Source organism: Nannobrachium achirus (assembly GCF_963921795.1).
Source record: "Nannobrachium achirus genome assembly, chromosome: 1".
Taxonomy (NCBI): Eukaryota; Metazoa; Chordata; class Actinopteri; order Myctophiformes; family Myctophidae; genus Nannobrachium; species Nannobrachium achirus.
The window spans coordinates 11,060,585-11,082,868 of record NC_137810.1 but is presented as its reverse complement, the minus strand read 5'-3'; the positions used below and the strand labels follow the sequence as shown (position 1 = coordinate 11,082,868).

The 22,284-nt window shown below is 40.6% G+C and overlaps 1 protein-coding gene across 2 annotated transcripts; it reads right to left on the bottom strand.

Moving 5' to 3' along the window:
- Positions 1 to 6,651: 6,651 nt before the first annotated feature.
- On the bottom strand, positions 6,652 to 22,284 carry LOC308293353 (zinc finger MYM-type protein 1-like). Of its 2 annotated transcripts, XR_013962454.1 has the most exons (7): positions 22,008 to 22,284; positions 20,128 to 20,265; positions 19,094 to 19,173; positions 18,414 to 18,629; positions 16,722 to 16,778; positions 14,020 to 16,484; positions 6,652 to 7,263 (listed from the first exon to the last, which is right to left on the bottom strand). XR_013962454.1 is itself a non-coding variant. In XM_080735827.1 (6 exons), exons 1-6 carry the CDS (start codon positions 22,243 to 22,245, stop codon positions 14,307 to 14,309), a joined length of 2,907 nt encoding a protein of 968 aa, XP_080591953.1. In that variant the 5' UTR covers positions 22,246 to 22,284; the 3' UTR covers positions 13,070 to 14,306. The 2 variants fall into 2 exon arrangements, 1 of the variants encoding a protein (XP_080591953.1); XM_080735827.1 differs by lacking the exon at positions 6,652 to 7,263 and having other exon boundaries at positions 13,070 to 16,484.

Genomic DNA, 22,284 nt, shown 5'->3' with positions numbered 1-22,284 from the left:
TCTTTTTAATCTGAGAGCCTTATGGGCTTGTATAGTACTGTATGATAACCCACTGTGCAAATGCCATCGCATGCTGGTTTTGTTTATTGCTGGATCAAGGAGGAAATGTTTTCTCGTCTCACAGATAAAATAAGCTTTTGTTCCCAGACCAGGCTGACAGTATGTGACCGATGGTGTTATGAATAATAGAAGATTTGAGTTTATAAACATCAGATCATAGTAGATCACAGTTGAAAAAAAAAAAAATCCTACATCAGATTTGTATATACCTTACCGATGTATTCTCATTTAAGACTGCCACAAGTTATTTTCCATACAAAAGTCAAACATTTTTAACTTATCAACACAGTAATATAAAGTCTGGACTATTCATTTAAATGTGTAGATGGACCCACAAGGCATAGACTATATTGAATCTATTCGGCCTAACACAAGGGTATTCAACGTTTTCAGGCCAAGGACCCCTTAGTTGAGAGAGAAATGAAGCAGGGACCCCCACAACCTGTTCATGGATTCCATATAGTGTCATTGTTTGACAGCACAATCATCAGTGTATTGTGGATTCATGTCAATTTGTGTTTTCAGATATTTAACCACTTGAACCGTCAACACCTAATAAACTTGACCTTTCACTCTGCTCTTTTTCCCCTCTGCACCAAACCTCTTTGCCGAAAATAGCCGATCCACAAGCTCACAACGCCTCGCAGTGCGAGGCGTTGCGAGTTTGTAGATCTGCTATTTTAGGCTACAGTTCTCAGAATATGGAGATTTCGCCTACGTGCTCGTTCTTTTTTTCTTGTCTTGACGTCAGAGCAGTGTCCTCACAGAGGTTGTCCGGTCAGCATGGGACACAAATGTAAGTGACACATAATGAGAGGACACACACAGTAGAGAGCCTACTTGAGCTTTCTTCATACGAGTCATCATGATGACTGACACCATAAGCCTGTGTGTGGTCCACTGTGAAATTGAGTACAGAAGGACCAAAATGTAAACAAGCCATTGTGCCTTCTTGGGTTTGAATCTGTACTGTCCTGTTTTTTTTTATTGAAGAATTTATTAGAAGTTTGCAATAGAAAAAAGTACAGTTTCATGACAGTACAAATCACTGGTACAAGGTCAACTAAAAGGAGATCCTAGAAAGCAGAGGCTTATTTCCACAGGAACCACACTTTAAGTATCTCATATAACATTGAAAGACAGACGGATAGAACATTGTACTTTATCTAGGATAATATCAGTTTCAAAAGCATAACATCAAATACAAAGGCAGAAAAAAAGGGTGGGGGGGAGCATGGGGGCTTAGCAGCCGCCTGAAGGTGACTTTTCATACCAATTTTGAAGGAGGCTAGGGATTTGCTCTCCTTTGAGGATTGTGGAAGGGCGTTCGACATGTTGATGGTATAGCAGGAGAACGAGTTAGAGCCTTGTTTAGTGTTAAATCTACGTTGATGATGATTAGTGGAGCTGCCTCTGGTGTTGTGATCGTGAACATCCTTGACCTTTAAGAAGTAGTTTGTCAGGTACATGGGTATCTTGGAGGTGTAGTGTATCTTGTACACCAGGCCCATTGCAAGATGCTGTACTCTTGTCAGCTACTTTGAGCCACCCCACGCTTTCGTGGTGATGATCGGTAAGGTGGGTCTGAGGAGGGAGACCAAGCACAACCCTAATTAGTTTGTTCTGGGCTGTTTGGAGCTTTAACTTTAAGGCAGCTGGGGCGTCGCGATACCAGACAAGGACTCCGTAATCAATGAGGGGCCCAATAAGAGCACCTCCTAGCCTCCGAGCATTGTGAGCATTGTGAGCTTCTTCAATAAAAATAGCATGTTTTTTTAATATATTATCATAAAAATCAGGCCTATACTTGCAATATCCTCACGACCCACCAGTGGGCCCCTGCCCACAGGTTGGGAATCACTGCCATAAGCACTTTTGTAAATATTTACTTGCCTGGAGATGACAGGAAATGCATCCCCCCACCCTAACCCCAAACCTAACCCTTGGCCTTGTGGCATGCTATTTCGGGCAAGCAATGAATCAGGATGGACATGTCCAGAATAGACAGTCCAGTTGACATTAACATTGGGGTCCCAATTTTGGGCCTGTCTATACAGATAAGAACATTTTCTAATCTTCAGAAAAATAGCAGATACATAAAATATAAAACACATTTTATTGCTAATTACATTGCCTTCTTTGCATATTTTGTGAGGGGATAGGCCTACCTATGAACTAATGGAGACCATAAATGACCCCGATGAGATGGAGGCTTTGTGTTCTTACCGCGAATTAATTCACAGCACCATATTTTGACAACTCGTACTTTAAATCATTGTTTTATGACAGATGGGAAAACTTCTGCACTTTCACCGACCTGATTTATGTTCATTTGGGTCTGGAGGATGCTATAATTTGCGAGTAATGTGAAAACAGATGGATAGAGAGATACCAAAAGGACAGGACTGACCTATACGTTTTTTTTTTTTTTTTTCAGAGCAGCTCTACAAATGCCAACCATATGCTTGAGGAGTTGGTGCAGTTACATCTCCATTAACCCTGCAAGGCCCACTGTCGCTTTTTGGACACATTTTTATTTTATAAAAAAAAAAGAGTTTAAATAATTTGTTTTCCTGTTCTTTTTTCACATTAACATCACCATTGGATCCTATTGTTTAGTATTACAATGCCATTGGCCACGATATTTGCATATAAATACCCCCCACAGAGGCTGCCTTGTGGGCCTTGTAGATATATATATCGGACCAGTTACCCATATATGGAGACCCCTCGTACCCATACTGCATATGGAGATCAATGTATTGTATTTGGAGATTACTCAGTTATTCGTTATGTTTACAGTTTACAGTTTAGGCATTTAGCAGACGCTTTTAATCCAAAGCGACTTACAATAAGCAGGTAATACATCAATATAATAAGCAAGATAATATGTCAGTACATAAACAACAATAGACTACAACAAAAATTGATTAGTTATGTGAAAGTCCTATGACGTCTATGACATCTGGCATCATACCCTTTCATGACCATACATGGAGGTCCCTGTCTGGAGAACCAGCCACACAGATATGGGCTGTCTTGGCCATATATGGATTCTGTTAGTGTAGTATGTGGCAGATGTGGCCTCCATATATGGGCAGTCCCATATGAAGTCCTGCTAGATATGGGCTTAAATTGATGACATCAGGGAACTCCATATATGGGCATAAAAAGGATTCTGTTAGTGTGACATCACAGTGAAACCAGAGCGTGATGTCAGAGGGTTGTTAACAAACAGCTAATCTCCGGAGCGTCCGATTGCGTGAAAGGCCCAAGAAGACATGGCACCCTTTTCTCATTGGTCTAGCGCCACCAGGAGGCCACAACAACCTACCTGACCTGACGGAGACCTGTGCTCGGAAGAGCACTACTTCTAGTTTTTCTTTCTTTTTATCCGCTTTTTTTTTCTAAACGGCTGTTGACAAATGCAGTCTGCATATCAGTGCGTATTTTGCATCTTCTTGTTTATTTTACTCACTGCATTTTGTTTATTTATGTATTTATTTATTTGCAAAGGGAAATAAATAATAATGAATATACTCATTATTATTTATTTATGACTTATTTATCTAACTCTCTGCATCTAATTTATTTTACACTCGGCATCTTGATTATTTTGCACTTTTTATTTATTTGACCTTACATCTTATTTTACTCTCTAGAGCCAACCCTTTTTCAAAGGGGGACATGTTAGAAAATATTAAAACAAGTGACGACTATATCTCGTGTCTCCTGACAAAATGGACTTTCGGTCGGACCATAACAAAGTCACATGCATATGCATCACAATTATAATATTTAATTAACTATTTAACTATTATCAATATTTAATATCAATGGTCTTTTGTCAGGTGTGTGCTCTGAACAAAACACAAATAACTCACATTACCAAATGTAACCAGACGTGCAAGGTATAAGAAATATAACAAAATAGCCTTTCTTTTACCCCTTCATGAGGCAACAGAGAACAAGGAGTCCTGACAAATTATACAATAAAATATTCTTGTTTGACGGTGCAGGCGGGCTGTTTATAGTAGCTACAATTTAGGAATGAAGCCGCCGCGGGCCGCAAAAAGGTTGTCATCGGGATTGACTTGTTCCATTTCCCATATGTTCCAGCACACTGTTATAAAATTGTGCAAGGCAACTCGATCACCATCCTGATATCAACACTTCCTAGAACTGAGAGGCTCAGCTTTAGTCACTTTAGGAGTTCTCTGGTAAGAGTCTCCATGTTAGACTCATTGAAACACCCTCTGGTAAGAGTCTCCATGTTAGACTCATTAAAACACACGTCCCTGGTTCTGGTGAAATATATTTTCTTTCTAATGAATAGGGAGTCATTTTCAGACTAGTTCTTTCATGCAGTCTTTGATTTGATTTGATGCATGAATGGATTTTGATGCAACATTTAATCCCAGAAAATATCAACATAATGTTATAACTAATAGCAAAGGATTAAGGTCTCCCCTTCCCAAGGATAATCAGTCAGACGTGTCAGACAGTCGTGGAGTAACATGGAGTTTGAAGTTGAATGTCAAAGCAACTTGAAAACTGTCTGGGGTGCACACAAAAGCCTGAGTAGATGTGAATAACTAAATGTAATTAGAACAAATCTCTCCCTCTCTCTCTCTCTCTCTGTCTCTCTCACTCACTCACTCACTCACTCACTCACTCACTCTCTCCACACACACACACACACACACACACACACACACACACACACACGCACACACGCACACACGCACGCACGCACGCACGCACGCACACACACACGCACACACACGCACACACAGTCTGTTTCCTTATCTTAACACTGACCAAAATAAAATACATTATTGGACATTTGTGTTTGATAGGATAAAAGTATCTGAAAACTGACCATGATGTAATGTAATGCTTATGAAAAGGTTGTTGGATGCAAAAAGCTTCAATGTTACTGCTGCTCAAAATGTGTGAACAGAAAATGAAAAGCAGAGCAAATATTAGCAAGAAACGCTGTCTCATCTATCATTGCAGGCTCAGTAGTCCTATAGCTGCAGTTCGCCTCAAACTTGGTGGCTATTTTTGCTTTAGTCAGCCTGCACTGACTGATGCATATGTAAGTGCATCTCCTTCCACTCACTGACACACTTTTGTGTGTTTATAAGTTTTACACTATGTCGGGACAAGGTATGACATTTTATTTAGATTTTTTTCCCCCAAGACATACAGATAAAAACATAATAACATAGATTAAAAAGACAATTAAAAACAGATAAACAAAGAACAAACAAGAGGTCATGGCACATTTGTTTCTGTTGTCAATGACAACAGAAACAAATGTTTACAGGACTTGAGGTAGGCTACCATAAAAAAGGATGTAACCAATAATCACAAGAGATCTGGTCTGTTTCCTAAATTGTCTAACCATTTACCCCATCTTTTTGTCTTTTGGAGTCTTAAAGACTAGGTCATCTTCTCTAGAAGAACTGTTTCACAATATTGACAAAAAGGCCCAGTAGGATAGTTTTTCTGCAACCATTTCATTTGAGTGTTTTGTCATGCAACACCCTGCTTAAACCTGGCACTGCGCAAAAAACCCAAGTTCTTTGTAATAGCTTTTTTGCTATGCTGGATTTGTCCAAGATACAAACAAGGTGTGACATTTATTAAATCCCACTGGGAAATTCCTGTTTTAGTTTGACTGCCCAGATGGTCTTACCAGGCTGCCTCTCTACCTACTAAGCTACAGCTGTCCCAAAGCACAATAGAAGTAGCCTGTACAGGGGCGTCAATTGGGTATGGCAGGGGTATGCTATGCAGCTGCCATACCCTGGGTCCAGCGGGGAAAATAAAAGTTACTTTTAAATATAAATCCATGAAAGTCTCTTTGTCTATTATGTTGTTAAATTACAGTAAAATAACTACAAATGCAACATTTTACAAAATGGTCACTTTAACAAGGTATCATATTCTCCACACTTGTATTCTGCCCAGCTTGACAAAAACGGTATATTCCCAGGTTCCGCAGGTCAGCTGCACAGGTGCAATGCATTTTTGTTAATTGTGGCGCGTTTACTAACATGCCAAGTTTAGCTGCACTTGAACCGTTCCAGGCTGCCATATCAGCCCAAAAAAGCGTAGAAACCTGTGTAAAACAACTGTCAAAACTCGTTTTTTTTCAGACATTGGGAAAATAGCCGATCTACATGCTCACAACGCCTCGCAGCGCGATTTTCACAATAAAACCGTGTTATACAAAATGTAATGCCTCTTTTCCATGAGGACTCCCATCTTTGCCATACCCTAGCTTTTGCTGAACTGACGCTACTGAGCCTGTATAATTCCAGCATCTCATGTTTACTTTAGTAACTACAGGCATCTTTAAACGGTAAGATTTATGGTAGCTCAAATTAATTTGGTGCCAACAACGGGAAACAAACACCAGATAGTTGCATGCTGAATGTGAACGTTTTGTTTTATTCCTTCCGTCCTGTTAGAGCAGTACAAGTATCTGTATAATGATGACACGTTCTGAAACCAGATTGAAACTCCAACTGCAGATTGTGAAACAACAAATAACTGTCTATTTGTTCATATTTCTATTCATTACCCTTGAAACTGAACACAGAATGGAGACACGTTACTGCTGTCTTTCACTGAGACTGGCCTGGCAGGCATTGAATAGAATAGACTATTCAGACTATGTTCAATGGTTGCTCTATTTCACTCAAGTCTGCTGTGTAGTACTTAAGGTGGAGGTTAAGGTTAACGTAGAGATAAAATGATTACAAATGATCATCACTGCGATGAACATTTGAACATTTTCCCCAGACAGAATAGCTTATAATAGCTGCATGGTCACAGCTAAAGGTTAAGTGCTGAAGAGTGAACAAGCATCAAGTAGTACAATTAAAATATTGTTCATAAGAGGAACACAATGTTTACAGCTAATGTAGTGGATAATGCAGAGGTGATGGGCAACACCTGCTGATTACTGTCACTGTAGGCTAATTATTTCCAGACCTTAAAGAGTAAGAAGAATGCTTAGTTTCACCTACTGAGCTGGTTCGTAAGACATTGATTAATTACTGTCCTGTAGCCTATCCATTTGCTAAAGACAAGCATTTCCATTTTATGCATAATCTGTGATATACCTTGACCACTGACATACACTTCTTTTCTGCCAATATTTTACCTTTCTGTTGTGGATCCATGTATCTGTAACACAAGAGAAAACGTACAGCATATTCGGTATTAATGTGCTTTGGTTTAAATAATGTAATTTTAATGTGATGGATCCACTCAAAGTGAAACTAAGAAGTTGCATGCAATTCCTGTAACCACTTAAAGGTCTATATACTTAATAGTGGGAGAAATATGTGAAAAAGGTGTTCACTTCCGGCAGAAAGCGTGAAAATTTGCACCCAGGGGTATTTTTGTGCGCTGAATTCAAAAATGGACGGTCCCAAGCACTTTTCTCAAATTCACTTTTCTCTAATTCACTTACCATAGGGTTAGGGTTAGGAAAAAAAGACCCCCCAAAAATCTTCTTTAAGTAGCATGTGAGGGGTCTATCATCATCTATCGATTCTGAATCCATTCCAAGCATTTGTTTTGCACAAAAACATTCCTTGGGCAAGAAATGGACCCCACAAAACTATGGTTTAGTGATGAGTCATCACTTTTCACAGTTGTGTAGGGTCCATTTCTTGCCCAAGGAATGTTTTTCGTGCAAAACAAATGCTTGCAATGGATTCAGAATCATGAAAACCCCCTAGATAGACCCCTCACATGCTATTTGAAGAAGATTTTTTGGGGGGTCTTTTTTCCCTAGTATGGTAAGTGAATGAGAGCCACCAGATCCCATGGGAAAAGTGCTTGGGACCGTCAATTTTTGAATTCGGCGCACAAAAATACCCCTAGGTGCAAATTTTCACGCTTTCTGCCGGAAGTGAACACATTAGCCTATTTTTGTTACATATTTCTTCCACTATAATTGCACAGGAAATGGCCAATCTATTTCTGAAAATCATTTTTTTTGTTTTGAAAATGTTCAACTACAGTTACAGTATAATGACATGCCCAAATTAGGGACTCCAGGTTGAAAGTGGTTAGCTTATAGATCAGTTTTTAAAATAATACAACATTTATATACAAGGTTTTCGCCTGACAGTGACAAATTATAGGATACCATTAGACTCAACAGGAGAACATAAAACCACTAATCTTACTTGTAATATTCCCATCTGAGGCTAAAGATATACTTAAATGTATACGTCACATACTGTAGATGGACAAGTTGAAAAAGTAAAATCTAGAGGTATAATGTGCAGACATCGTTCTGTTTGACATTTGTGAGAGTTCAAAATATACCCAAAAAAAGGGGGAATTTCATAACGGTCTCCCACCTGTTTAATCTTCTGGCTCAGGATTCAAAACCGTAACTGTGGGAGACCACATCCAGCTGCCTCACTTTAGTTATTGGCAAACCACCCAGTTGTGCTCATGTTTCCAAGGTTTCAGGTGGGACTGCCTAATTTATGCAAGGAGACTAAATAGCACCTAATTATCACCCTTTCATTTCGTGCAGTCAGTCTACAATGACATCTCAGCGAGATGCTGCACAGCACAATGAGGTGCAATTGAAAGAAAGCATGCATTCAGAGTGGTGAAGCTCATCATGTACTTTGGTTTAGATCAGTGTTTCCCACACTATATGCCTTTTGGCAGAATGTTAGCTGAATCATGCATGTGTGACTACTAGAGACTTGGACATCAATTACATGGCCTGGTGCCTGCCTAGGTACATGTACAGGACATTCACATGGCACATTTGGCAGGCAGTATCATTGGCCTCTGGAAACACACACACATTTTCTTGTGTAGGGTGCCTCCTTTTGGTAAGAGTAGACAGCATAATGCTATAAGTAAACCAACTAAGTTACCTCTGCTTGTTACAAATAGGACTGGTGTGTTTATATATTGTAGCCCTGTTCCCTTTGCAGGCACGTGCACACATAGACATCAAAGGGGGCTTGAGCCCCTGCCCCTTTATCTGTCTGTAAAAAGTGCCCTCTCCAGACCATGAATGCAGTTGTTTACTATGGCGAAAGAAATGCAAATACCCTCCTTTCCATGCCATACCTGAAGGCAACATTCAAGAGAATTGCCTCGTCCAAACTCTCCTGTCCTGAACTCTAATGCAGCATCTTATGTTGAAAGAATTGCCCTCTCTGTGTAGAAATCCATGACTTGATTATGCTTATTTCAGTGTGGTATCAGGCACCGAAAATGGTACCTAACCTCAGTAACCGTGACGCGGGTGATTATCTAACCTGCCGATGCTCGCGGGTGATTATCTAATCTGCCGACGCCGTTCGACCCAACGGGAGTTCGACCTATGGGGCAGTCCCCCCGAAAATAGCCGACCTCCAAGTCCACAACGCGTCGCAGTGCCATATGCCATACAGTATGGCATATGGCGTAATCAAAGAGTAATTATGTAATACAGTCATGCTTGAAAATGTGCTATCGCTTGATTCGCTTCTGGATTACAAGTCATTTATCATATTTCATACATAAATTTGAAACTTAGATTTTAGTTAAAAAATATATAATGAAAATGTTCTGATATTATGAGACACTGGCTACTCCAAAGGGTTCACATACTACTTCCCCCCCCCCCCACTCCAAGTATGACTGTACTAGTTGTCTTACTTTTCAAGTAGTCTGTACAGACTTTGGCCTAGCAAGCCCTGGAGCCGTCTATCGGAGAGTTGTGTCATTTCTAGTGTTCAATTCATGGGGCCAGGTCTTCTACTGTACATACACATCTATTGGCGAATAGTGACAAAGCGCTGAAACTGAAGTTTACGGAATGCATTGGTATCTATGGGGAAATAGTGACATTTTGAGTTACATGAACCACGTGACCGGCGCCGTTTCTGACCCCGCATTGGCAGAACTCTCTCATACAAGGCTCTGGCAGGCCCTAATTGTGGGACCTGGACTTCCATTATGAAACTAATACAAGCTGCAACAAAGCATCAGATGCCATTGTCCAGTTATCAGACACTACTGGACTGTATGTTTTTATTTTGTGTGGTTTACACCCTGCTTCCATTCTTGTCAAGGTACAGCATGGCAAATATATTTTGAATCTCAGTGGACTCCCTGGTAAAATAAAAACTACCAAAAACATCTACTTTATTTGGCAAAAGAAAAATCCCTTTAATCCAGGGGTCTTCAACACGGGGTCCGCAGGGATACTTCAGGGGGTCCCCAAAATTGTTGAACATTTTTAATTTGTCTTTCAATATAAAATATAAACATGATTCTGTCTCTTTTGAATAGCTTTCAGGGCAGGAATTTCAGGGAGGCCATGGCTGCCATTGCAACTCAGTTTGGCCTTGTGCCCCTCCAAAAAATGGCATGCCCCGAGGCCACAGTGGCCTTAATGCCCCAGCTGACTGTACCACTTTCTCCTCTGTCTCTTTCTTGTCAATTATGTAGACACCAGTGTCTCTTTCTTGTCATGTACACAATGGTGTCTTTTGTTGATTCTCAGCTATACATGCCTTACCCCTTATCGCTATGAACTTCTTTGCCTTTGTTTTACCATTTTTAAAAACATTTTAAAATACTTCAAATAGCCGATGTACATCGGCACGTTGTGGGCTTGTAGATCAGCTATTTGAAATATTCAAAAATATCTTTGAAAATAGAGCCCTCTGAACTTTTACGTCCCCATCTTTAAACCAATGCCAGGGGTCATCAATGTGTCCGTACACGAACAAACGTGTCCGTTCAAGACTGAAGTCCATGTCCCCTTCAAATTTTCTATTTAAAAAATAAAAATACTACAGCCAGTGTACAGTGGCTGACTTGACAGTCTCCATGCTTTATATAAGGAATATAATTGCAAGTCACTCATCATGATATTGGATTATCGACATATTCCACACTGTTCATATTCACAATAGGCACTCTCATCAAAATGCCTGCTGTCCATTGTTGTATGCTGATGTATAAAATAGGTTTAAAGTTGTTAAACAGGTTTTTATGATATTAAGCAATTTTGATTACCGTAATATCCTCTTAATACCCGCTCAGGGACCCCTTGACTTTGAGAGCCACTGGTGCCAGTACACGCAGAAACGCCATTGCAGAGAACCATACCAAAAAATGTCTTCCAAACCAATGAATGATCTAATTTTAACTTAACAGTTTAAGAGCTGCGTTTCTCAAATGCCCTCTAACATTAACACTCTAATAAAGAGCCCAGGTTTTTTAAGCAAATGAATAATGTGGATGACGTCAATGAGAAAATTCTTCTCTAATTGTCTTTAATGCTTTGAAAGTTCAAAGCCATCACTTTGGAAAAAGTTGAAAGTGAAGAAGGTAAGAAAGTAGACAAAAGTTCAGAGATGGCCATGGAAATAATATGACTTTTAAAGCAATTTTTGAAAATGGGTTATAAATTGCTCCATCTTCGCCTTCCCTCTCAGCTTTCTTACATAGCCTACTGTACTATCTTAAAAAAAATCTAAAGGATGAGGACTAACCACTCTCTCTCTTTAAAAACACAGCACATGTTCTCCATCATGTCTACTGGACTAGCATACATTTAGTATTTTATTCATGGTAATATTATTGACCACTCCTTTTGTATGTCCGTGGCAAAAATATATTTTGAGGAAAACTTCCATCACAAGCCCAGGAGTTGATGAACCATGACCAATGCAGTAAGTTTAATTTGTGTAGGGCTGAGATTTGTTTCACAGCAGATACCGGTAGTCTACATTTCAACATAACCCTTAAATTCAATTAATTCTTGCAATGGACTTAACCTTGTTTTATTTGATGGACTTCCTGCCCTAGCATTTGGCCTTTGTGCCCTAAACAAATTGACAACAAAGGCAAATTGGCCTTGCCCCTAAAATGAAGAAATTCTATATGCCTGGCTTGTATGCATGATTATTGTGCAACTGACAGATAGTTAGTGATAGATTGATAGTATTGACATTGGTTCTCAGTTAATAAGGTATGTTTATAAATGGCAGTGGTACGGTCACGTGTACAACATGCATGTTTCAAATAAAAATGCATATGTTGATCTATTATTTTAAAAACTTAGTATTGAATGCACAATAGCATGGTATGTTTATACACATGAAACACAATTTTATACATGAATATACAATCATGTTGTAGCCCCACCCCCACCTTACAAGGTAGGGGGTCCCTGCTCCATCTCCCCATCAGTTTGGGGGTCCCTGGCCTGAAAACGTTGAAGACCCCTGCTTTAATCCTTAAAATGTAGTAATGTAAGACAACTCTTGTTATACAGAGCGACCTCAAAGCAAACTTAAATCTATGCACAGGGGCGTCACAAGGGGGGGGGGGGAGTGGGACTGAGTTACTAGGGCCCAAGGTGGAGGGACCCTAGTAACTTTAGCTATTGAAAAATAGCAGATATACAAGCTCACACCGCGGCACCGAGTGCCGCGCTGCAAGCTTGTAGATCTGCTATTTTTGAAAAGTCGTGAAAATGTGTGCAAATCTTTGAATATACTGTATGTATTTCTTAAAGGTGATACACCATGCATTTAAAAAGTATTTATGTCATATTGTTTATGTCCCAAAAACGTTTTTCAAAAGGTTTGAGGCTAAATTACCACTCCTGAATTGAGCCTCTCTCATTTTTGAATGGCTCTCAGAGCATTTTCAGCTGCAGTACCACCTTTGGCCTGAACTGCGCCCCCCCCCCCCAAAAAAAAACATTGTTTGAAAAAAATATATATTTTTTCTTCAAAAACGGCCGTCGATAACGTCAGCGATGGCAGCAAATCTGGACAGCCTGTTTTGAGAACCCGTGGGATGCTTTTAACCTCCGCCTTCCCAAAACCAGAGAAAGACACAATGGTCAGAAATGGGACTTTGTGAGGATAGAAGGTGAAAAAAGGTTTTAAAATAGGAAAAGTGAATTTCATGGTGTATCACCTTTAAGCGTTTCTTAAACATTTGTAACTCAAATTTTGCTTCTGGGGGGTCCCTGGAACAAAATATTTTGAGATGGGGGTCCGTGGCCAAATACATAGCATTTTGCGGGTCCTTGACATGAAAAAGTTTAAGCACCACTGACATAGGTTTCTTGCACACATTTTCACGATTTTTCAATAGTTAACATTCATGGGGGGCCCGCAGTGAATCCTTGTACCCAGGGCCCAGAATTTGGTGTGACGCCCCTGTCTATGCATATGGACAATGCGTGCTGGGTCAAAAAGATTAACGTTTAGAAAAATGGAGCCTGCACTCCAGCTACATGAAAAACGCACCATATTAGCACCATATTAACATAAACTTGACGTTTCGACCCTCAAGGGATCTTCTGAAGGTTAGGCAATCTTTTTGGTTTGACCTGAATATGATCTTTTCCTTAGAGGTGTCAAAACGTTGTCAAGTCTATGCTAATGAAGTGGTGCTTTCCCACGTGGCTGGAGCAAGTTGTGGGCTTGTAGATCAGCTATTTGAAATATTCAAAAATATCTTTGAAAATAGAGCCCTCTGAACTTTTACGTCCCCATCTGGAGCAAGCTCTTTTTTCCTCAATAATACAGAGCGATCACTACCATATTAACCCAACCATGTCCTATTAACAGAATACACTGTAGTTTACATCAGCGGTTCTCAACCTGTGGGTTGGGACCCCCAGGGGGGTCCTCAAATAATGTTGGGGGGTCCCCAGATGATTAACTTAAAGTGCAACATTGTTTTCTCCCTCAACAGTAAACAAACCAACATAAAGTTTAAGTGTATCGAGGGTATATGCACATTTCTTAAAATGACAATTTAAGGACTTTTTAATACCTCTGAAACGACAAACTAAACATTGGCCAAATTGTAAAATATTAGAGGCAGAAATGGTGAAAATAGACAATCCCTCTGCCAATCTGGGGAGAGCAACGGACTGACCTCATGCTTCCTTGAGGAGTCCAAGCTGCTTTTCCCCATTTGGACGTAGTAGAAGCCAACCGGTTCCCTTCCTCTCTCTCCATCAGGTGCCCCGGGTGGCCAGGTGAGGCAGCACAGAGACCAGGAACTACAGCATGTTTTTTGTGAGGGTACCTACCCTAGGGGACACAGGGAGAACATGCAAACTCCACTCAGAAAGGCCCTTTTGCCAAACCCACCTAGGGTATGGGCACTGACTGACGCGGAGGAGAGAACACACCCCCAGAGGGAATCAAACCCAGGACCTTCTAGCTGCGAGGCGGCAGCGGCACCGACTGCGCCACCGTGCCCCTGTAGTTACACCATCCAAAGGCACTTCTCCTTTCACTTGTCCGACACACAAACTTGTTGGCAATCCTCTGAAGGTCAAGCTTATCTGTCCTTTCCTGGTGAACGTGAAGGACAATGTGATTTAGCCTCTGGTGCGACACAGAACTGCAAAGGTAAGCGTTCAATCTTCTCAGGCCCGAAAAACTGCTCTCGTCCTCTGCCGAGGAGCTTGGCAAGACCGTCAGTATTTTCAGGAGGGTCTTCACCTCACTGAACAGGGCCGAGGCACCCCCCATCTTCCTCATCGCTTCTACCATGGTCGCGAAAGTGACTTTTCCTGTCAGGGCATCTGGAAACATGCTCAGTTGGACTTTCAGTCGCTCCATGTCAATATCTGTGGCGTAATGCTTTTGCACAATGGCCAGCTCTTCGGTGCACTCCTTCCGTTGAGCACTTTTGAACAGAAGCTGCTCCACAGATGCTGCCACTGAGGCCCCGCTGCTTTCAAATCGTCCATCCATGGCTTTAATCAACACATCAATCAGAGGATGCCAGTGCTTCACTTTGTACAGCTCCTCAACCATTGAAGGTTCAGGCTGAATATGATCTTCCCTGACGTCAGCTCTTCTTGGCATCTTCCTGGGATGGGGCGCGTGTGGTTCTTCTATGTCCAGCTTCACTGCCATTTCATTGCATTCTTTCCAGAGAGCAAGAAAGGCATTCTCGGTTCTCAAGTGAGAGAATGAACATCGCAACGTGTCAGTTATTGTTTTGGATTCCGACACTGTTAATTTAGAGCTTTGCAAACATTTACTGACTTCCTCAGATCGGGCAAAGACCTCCAGGCATGCTTTGAGTCCAAAGACAGTTCTGAAGTTGTTAAGCTGTTCGACAAGTCCTGCTGCCGTGCTCCCCGCTGATCCGGTCTCATTGTCAGCCATCAGCTGAAGCGCTTGACATAACTCATTGTAGTTTTGGAGAATGGCAGTTATTGCTGACGTTCGCATTGTCCATCTTGTTGGGCACAGTGGTCTGACTGAAGTGGGTTGTTCTCCATCTTGAAGACTAGTCAAAACTGCCGGATATTTAGGGGATTCATTCACAAACTTTGTTATCTCATGGACAAAATCAATGACATCCCGCACCAGGGGCACTGACCTTGTGGCCTCCTGTAGGACCAAATTGAGGCAATGTGCGGTGCAGTGCACATTAAAAGCCTTCGGCTGCTCTGCTGCAATACTCGCTTGAACACCTGAGAAGATTCCAGACATTGCATTGGCCACATCGTAGCACTGGCCTCTACAGCCATCCAATGACAAGCCTAATGTCAAAAGCAAATCCTTGATTACAGTGGTCAGAGTTGCAGCATCGGCATTGGCGGTTGTGCACAGCCCAACAAAATCTTCGTGCACGTCAAAGTTTTCATCCACATGTCGTAGCAAAATGGACACGTGTTCCTTGTTGGCGACGTCTGAGCTTTCATCCACAATCAGTGAATAGTACTCATTTTCTTTGACTTGCTTCGCAATATCCTGCAGTACAGTGTTGCTCATAATGTCTAGCATTTCATTTTCAATGTCACGGACCAACCAATCTTGCCTCATTTGAAGCCAGCCTGACAGCTCTGTGGAGTCAGTGGCGTGGAGATTTAGTAACTGATAGAAGTTACTGTCCATGTCATTGTGTTCACCACTTGCAAGGCCTTGTCTAGCTAAGAAACGCAGTGACCGAATGATGCTCAGTAAGGCTTTCTTACTGTCTGAGACTCTCCTCTCCTGTGCAGCTTTAGTTGTTTCACTGTCACAGTAGCTGGTCAGCTTTCGCACTGCCTCGCTGTGAGCGTGCGTCTTCTCATGCGAACTAAATCGAACTGTGGCTTTGCTCCAGTTGTTTACACCGTGAGACACAAAGGCAGGATCCCTGTTCTTAGAAGCTGTGAAGAGGTTCAAATGATCACATATCCTGCATGGGTGGCAGAAAGCTTTGTCCAGAGCGCTGTCATATTCCAACCACGGGTATAGTTTGTACCATGTTGACTTAAAGTTCCTTTCCCTTAGTCCAAATGTCTTTCTAGGGAATGTTTGTTGAGGTTGATTCGGAGTTAATTGGAATATCAAGCTGCTTTCTTGGCAAGTCCCAGCGTTCACTGGAGTGACCTAAAATACAACACAGAATTGATTTCAATTTCCCATACGAAAAATATAATACAAAAGACAATTGGTTCCATTTGTTCTTATTGGTTACCAATCAGCACTATGGATCTTTTCAAAAGCAACATATTGCTGCTCTTGTACAGTATACTGAATGTTATTGTCAATAACAGAACTGGTATTAATCCCACTAGTATGTGCTTATGCCTGACACCATGATAATCTATTGTTTCCCTACTGTACCTCTTCTGTCTCCATCACCAATGCATCTGCCTGGTCATTCTCTGAGGTCGAGGTAGTCTGATTAAAAACACAAAACGGGAGAACAGTGTAAGTAACATAGTGTGCATTCTGCATTGTGCATAGCCTGCTTTTCTCAGTCGGCCTATACACAGAATTAGCTAAATATTACTGATGTCTATTTTCCATAAAACAGGTGACAGGTGCCATGTGATTGTAAAGCAGAAAGCATTTTGTGTCTCATTGGTTGTGTATCATGACTTGACATTTCGATTAACATGAATGTGAATCTTAACTCACTGAACGCCATAAACGTCTTATACGTCTTTGGACCTCGGTGCCATAAACGTCTTTTACGTCTTTTTAATTAATCAAAAGTTTTATCATTTTTTCATAATTGTAATTTCAAAAAAATCGCTCTAGAAGTTGGCCATATGCCTCCGTGACCTGAGCGATACGGCCGATTTGACTGTAGCACCAGTGTAACACAGTCCGGCGGAAAATCGGTATAGCCGAAGATTGGTTCCGGCCGTTTAAATGTTATCTAAAACGTTCGTTTATACACTTTCCCGTGCATCCCTGACGAACTATAAGTACTCAAAAAACGCAGAAAATTCTCAGGATTCCAGCGGTGCCATCCATTCTTCTCTACCTATCCTTGATCGCGATCGCCAGGGTTCCGAAGTGTGTTAGCATGCTAGCTAAAAGGCCTGGCCAAAATGTAAACAACAGGCCCAAACCAAAAAAAAGATGGACGTCTTCTTCCTTCTTCTGTTAGTTGATCAGATAGTAGGAGACCACCCTCTGGTGGTTTTCAAATGGTATTGCACTCCAGATTGCACACTGGGCCCATCACAGCACACACATATGATGATGATCAAGACATCTTACACATGTTCTATTGAAGCCCAAATCTAATGATAGGATATATATATATAAATATACATGTTTTCCTTTGTAAGAGGAGTAGTGTGGCTTTCGATAGAAGCATAGATTTATATATGTAATTTAAGTACAAAATATGATTTTGGCCCCCATAAAAAGGCAAAATTAAGCAAAATGGCTGGCACCAGTTTTGTAGATTTTGAATAAAGGGTGGCATTCACTGAGTTAATTACTATGCAAAATATGTTGTTTTCCATTTAGGCCTAGAATTATTGAATGCTTTAACTTTTGAAAAATAGCAGATATACAAGCTCACAGCGCGGCACCGCAAATCTTTGAATATATGTATTTTTAAAGCGGACGTTTTCAACTCAAATCTTGCTTCTGGGGGGTCCCTGGAACTAAATATTTTCAGATGGGGGTCCGTTGCCAAATACATATCATTTTGGGGGTCCTTCACATGAAAATGTTTGAGAACCACTGACATGGCAGTCTCTCAAGAACAGACTAACTGAGCTCCAGTTAAGTGAAAAGGACCTTTTCTTTGACGATGGCCAGCCAGATTGCTGACATAGAAACATAGGTTCTTCAAAAAACCTTAGAAGGATTCAAAAGATACTTATATATAATCGGGTCAAAATTATAATTTTCACGATAAAAAAAAAAAATAGCAGATCTACAAGCTTGCAGCACGGCACTCGTGTGCTTGTATATCTGCTATTTTTCAATAGTTAAAGCATAAAATAATAATACGCAATAATGTGTATGTCTAAATGGGTTAAATATTTTCAGTTAATTCCCGAGCCCTACCTCAAATTCTTCTTTCACAACAACACTCTGTATTTCACAAAACGGCAGAGATGCTTGTTGTTGTGCTGCTTGTATGTGCATTTCTTCCGTCTCCTCCTTCTTAACTTCTATATGAATTGCTTCTGTCTCTTCCTTCTTAACTTGTTGATCTTCTTGTATGTGAATTTCTTCAGTCTCATCTTTAACTTGTGCTTCACACTGCAGCTGCTCATCATCCTACAAGGCACAAAAGTGACATTAAGTTAATCTGTGGTGCCAAAATATCCTGTGAGAATTGCCAGGATTTATCGACCAATCATTTAGGTAACTTGGCTATTGGTAAACTACCAGGACTCTAAGTGAATCAAGGGCTAAACAACAGTGAATGACATGTGTACTCATTATAGTCAAGTCGCTTGTGTAATTTTGTTCAAACTTTCGGGGGATTATGAAAACTATATATTTTTGGAAACTTCAGAGTATAACAAATCAGAAAATCCATGATTCCATTTGCAAAATCCGTATGGAAATCCAAAAATCCAAAAATTCCCCTTGGGATTTTGCAAATGGAATCATGGATTTTCTGATTTGTTATACTCTGAAGTTTCCAAAAATATATAGTTTTCAAAATCCCCAGTGAATTTGAACGGACCTTTCATGTTTGGACATATTAAACTGAACTTTACAGAATCAAATCAAACCTGATGAACATCTGAATGAGCTGCCGTTTCCAATCCTCCAGTGCCCTCTACTGGCTCATTCTGGGACATCTCTACATCATCTACAGTAGGAACACAAATAAACATTGACATACAACAAACTGGCACCACAAGTAAACAGTGTTGATCAAAAGAGCACTCATTTTATTTGAGTGTCCTGCAGCATGAAAGCACTCAGCACATTTAGTAAGATACCGAAAAGGAAACAAATTTAAAAATAAACACACGGTCAAATTATGAATTGACAATTTTAGATTACATTACAATCATACGTTACAATCATTTAGAATAATCACACGCCAAATCTAAATGTTCAATTCTCAGTAATGTTCTAGACTCTAGTATTTGAGAATTGAACATTTACAACAATGTTGGCACGAATCTTGTAACTAGAGCCTGTGGTTGTATAATCTCTCAAGACAGACTCTGATAGCTATCAAGAGGAACAAACAGAGAGGGTGTTCCCTTTTATTTGACGATGGTTAGCCAGACTGGTGGTTGTAAGACAATCTATGTTCTCCTCTGTACTGTTTCTACAAAGTAATTAAGCCACAACAAAAGCCCCATCTTTGTAATGCACTGTTTCTACAAAGTAATTAAGCCACAACAAAAGCCCCATCTTTGAAAAGCCATTCCCTTCACCAGATAAAACTGCTCTGCAGGTAAGCCTTAGAATGTGCCTGCCTCAGGCTAGAAAGCAAAGCAGTTTTCAACCGACCCATGTCTTATTTCTACAGCTGATCTGTGATTGTCTGTGGTTGCATTGTCTGGCGCCATTTGATTGTCAGACCAAGATTTGCCTCATAAATGTTCTGCATGATCAGGGATCAACAGTAAAGCACGGTATTAGCAGAAATAGCAGATCGACCAGCTCACCACGAGTCGCATTGCTATGCACAGTGAGCTTGTAGATCTGCAATTTCTGCTCATTTTGAGAACATTTTTTTATATTTTTTTAAGAACACGATTAGTTCGATTGAACTGTGGCATTCCTAAAATGGTACAGTTTTCCTTACCGTGGCCTTTTCTGCTGGCTCGGGACCTGCTGTGCTTTTTTTGGCGTCCTGGCTGGCTTCTAGCAGTGCCATGATGACCCATGTTAACAGAGGGGATCCAGTCAGGATTCGACACATCGTACAACGGTGCAGGCATACCTGAGAAATTAAAAAAGATCTAATTTAACCCCAGTGTGCATTAAAACAGTGGTTCTCAACCTTTTCAAGACGTGAACCCCTAAAATAATTATTATTGAACTGGGACCCCCAGTTCGTACGTTTGGCCACACTGGCCGGCCAGAAAAAAATGTTTAACACCTCTCTGGCTACTGGCTTACTGGAGAGTCTGGTGTGGTAGAGGAGTTCTCCCTGAACGCGTGCGTGTCAAAAGTGCCGACACGAAGAGCTCTGTCTCCTGTCCAGTGTACCTCAGTGAAGTTGGCACCCCATATGATGAAAACATATATAAAAATTGTGTAATTATTTAGTGCTGGATTCGTGCTGAATTGTGCCGGACATTTTATCATTTGTGCTGGTATCATTTTTGAGATATCCTACACACCAACCACTGTTCTGCTGCTATGTTCTAAAAGGAGTGTGGATCACTAGCATCCTTTAAAATTGCCCTGAAAAAACCACTTACAGGCAGCAGCCGTTCGCAACTGGTAAAAAGACAGCCCAGCCCCCCCCCCTGCCCCTTCTTTGTATATACTTACTGTTTGTTCAGACTTACTGTTTTCTTCTTTTTATCTTTCATTTTTATTTTATTTACATATCTACTGCATAGTACTGTGTTCTATTCGTCTGTCATTCAATGTTATATGAGATACTTAAATGGTTTCCTGTGGAAATAAGCTTAGTCTTTTCATGGATCTCCTTTTAGTAGACCTTGTACCAGTGAACTGTACCGTCATGAAACTGCACCTTTTCCTATGGAAACGACAGTCTTCAATCAATCAATCAATTAAGCACTGCTGCTCTACACCGCCCTAAATTCTGCTAATTCAATTAATATGTATATATATAAATAAAAATATATATAAATACATATTTGATTATTTCAATGGCACAAATTAGAGCAAATCCAGCACTAAAGAATGAGACCCCTTTTTTCAATTTGGAGCCAAAAATTGGGGGTGCAAGGCTCAGCAAACTTATAATTTAAAATATCTCAAAAATGATAACAGCACAAATTATAAAATGTATGACACACTTCAGCACAAATCCAGCACTAAATAATGACACCATTTTTACCGGTATATATGTTTTCATCATATGGGGTGTCCACTGTCCAGTGAACAGCATTAGATAGGCCTATATATTTTTGTTATTAAAACATTATTTTTTTTACAAAGAAACATCATTTTCGTTGTATAACATTGTTTATATGCTTAATTTATATTTTTAATTTGCATAACATGTGCAAATGAATCGTTTTCCAATGGCTTCAGGTTCAGGTGTACTCTTATTCTGAAGAGATCGACTCCCGGAAGTCTTAGATTTGCCAGCCTAGATTTGCCAAAAGAACAGATGTTTGTAGGTTACTGCTACAGTGATATGTAAACATTAGACTTGCATTATGGCTGAAATCCCTCGCAGGGGGTAACTAGCACTATTAAAGCAAATAAAACATGGACGTTTAGCACAGTTCACTAGGCCTACGAAGGGAACATTATCGTGGGGAAACAGCCGAGGGACTGGGACATCATGTGAGCTTATTTCTTGGGGAAGAGATTTCATGCAGTTGGGGCTATGGATAAAAGTGGTTCAACCACAGAAGAACCAACTCAGATCCAGTTGATCAAGTCTAGAAGAAGGTTTTATTAAGTGGTTAAGATAAGAGGATGCCACCTGGAGTTTGACCATTCATATTTATAGTAATAATAACTAGTAAACCATACCCGTAACGAAGTGATCGGAGCATATGCGATACTGATCATATGAGTATGGTACCAAGGTCTGCTTCAGGTTGAGGTTCTTCCTACGGAGGGCTTTCAGCCATCCCTCTCTTCTCTTGGTGCTCAGTAGAAGTGTCGTTTCTCCCTGGTGGCCCACCACGCTTGGTAGTCTATAAAAGGATCGACTAACGCCTTTGGTTACTCTATTTGAGCAGCCTAGCACCGCACAGAAATTGGGCATTTTATCTTGGTTTGGAATTGAGTCCGTCTTCAGCTCTGT